At 37.5% G+C, this 2,088-nt stretch overlaps 1 protein-coding gene across 1 annotated transcript in view; it reads right to left on the bottom strand.

The window, feature by feature from the left end:
- Window positions 1-1,432, bottom strand: part of LOC102818337 (UPF0462 protein C4orf33-like) — a 34,412-nt gene extending 32,980 nt beyond the window's left edge. The window contains exon 1 of the mRNA XM_006873206.1: window positions 1,252-1,432. Coding sequence (XP_006873268.1) covers window positions 1,252-1,432 — 181 coding nt within the window. The remainder of the gene's footprint in view (window positions 1-1,251) is intronic.
- Between the last annotated feature and the right edge of the window lie 656 nt (window positions 1,433-2,088).

The raw sequence follows: 2,088 nt of genomic DNA, 5'->3' as shown, positions 1-2,088 counted from the left end.
CAGGATGGCCAAACTTTGTCTCTCATACTTTGGACATATTGTCAGGAGGGACCAGTCACTGGAGAAGGATATCATGTTTGGTAAGGCTAAGGGACAGAGAAAAAGAAGAAGACCCACAGCGAGATGGAGTGGCAAAGTGGCAACATCAGGGGGCTCAAGCGCAGCAACAATTGCGAGGTTGGCCCAGGACAGGGCAGTGTTTCATTCTGTTGTACATAGGGTCACTATATACCGACTCGATGGCACCTAACAACAACAACAACAAATTAGTAATAATAAATAACATGTAATAAAATAGTATAAAGAGAGTAAATGATAGTACTAATGGAAAATTCATCAAAGACTTCTTTGAAGAAACGTAAATTGAAATGGATCTTAAATTATGTGCATTAAAGGCAAGGGAATAGAATGAAAAACGGTACCTGAGTGATAAGAAGCCTGGATGGATCATTAGCCTTTCAGAAGTTACTATCACTTTTTACTAAGTTACTATTACTTTTTACTAAGTGCTGTTCAGTCGTTTTCCGAGAAGCAGCTGGTGAGCTTGAACCGCCGGTCTTTATGGTCCAAGTTGACTTTACAGTCCAGTGCTTTAACCAACAGCACCACACCAGAACTCCAACTTAGTTGAGTAGGATGGCCCAATTAAGGAGAACCCTGAAAGCTTCAAGAAAGGGTTTGGAGCTTTATCTTCAGGGATATTAATGGCTTAAAATCTGGGAAATGCCATCATGAAAACAGTGTATCATAAAGCTGAACTTGGTAGCTTAATTAGGATAAACTAGCAATATAGCAAACTTGAAGCTGTAATTTCATGATATGCTTCTTACCCTTAATTGCATATGTAAGATTGTGTGTCAGTATAAAGTAAAAACTGCACTTCATTTTGAAGATGATATTTCAATAATAAGTAAAACAACCAGAGCTTCCATAGAGAAGGATTATAAGTGGCAATTTGTGGATACATAAAAAACAAAACTATAATACTGAAGTCCTCTTAAAATACGTAACAGAAGCAACCTAAAAATCTGGATTTGTAATTGTCATTTTTCACTGTTCTAGCTATATTGTTGAAGTCATACAGGTAATGGATAAAAAGTCAGAATGAGAAATTGGTAGGAAATATCAGAAACTGCACATGTCAGTTGCTCAGAAGCACTCACTTCCTAACAGCAAGATAAAATAATAGTTCTGTGAGAGGTTATTATAAAAAGATTTATGTTTGTAATAAAATACAGTACTTCCACTTACCTTCATAATCCCACAGTTCATTGAAAGGCTTTCCGGGTTCTCCAAGTGGGGCTGGAGGATCATTGAAAAATGGAGCACTTACTTCCATCATCACTCCTCTGTCACCTGGACTCAGCCTGACTAACACTGGCTCATGCTTCACTGGGAAACCATCCCAAGTGTGTTCAATTTTAAACTCCATCTGAAGAATAAATGGAAAAAATATTAAAACAAACCCTATGATAGTACACCCATTCTTTCCTTTGGTTAGAAATAAAATGAGTAAAAGTTGCAATGCCAATAGCACATAAGAAAGCAACAGAGTGAGAAGAACATAGTTCTGGGAGTCAAAAGACCATCTCTGATGTAGCAAATCATGTACTCTGAGATATATTCTAAAATAGGTGAGCAGAATCGAAAATCTTAAAGATTGTAAATCTAAATTCAGCTCCAACACCTTTGTAAAGAGTATGTCAAAATCACAAAGGAAAAAAATTGTCATTAAGTCCACTGCAGAAATTGTGTGATTTACTACACAATATTCTACAACGCCGGGTGTAGGTCAAACTCACTTGATGTTCCTCAGAAACCCCAATTAGGGTTTCTATGAGTCGGAACCGACTCTATGGCACTTAACAACAACAACAACACTACAACTACATGCATCTGGAGTCTTGGTGTGACCTGGTAGGATAAGCACTGGACTGCTAAATGAAAGGTTGGCAGTTCAAACCCACCAGTCACTCTTTGGAAGTTCTATACTAGTTGCTAGGATTCAAAACTGACTTGATCGCGCTTGACAACAATAAGTGTTTTCACTTTATATGTCATTCTTTGTCTTTTATTGTAAAGTATGCA

This window comes from Chrysochloris asiatica, unplaced genomic scaffold (assembly GCF_000296735.1).
Source record: "Chrysochloris asiatica unplaced genomic scaffold, ChrAsi1.0 scaffold00229, whole genome shotgun sequence".
NCBI classification, from domain to species: domain Eukaryota; kingdom Metazoa; phylum Chordata; class Mammalia; order Afrosoricida; family Chrysochloridae; genus Chrysochloris; species Chrysochloris asiatica.
This window is presented reverse-complemented; position numbering and strand designations above follow the sequence as displayed.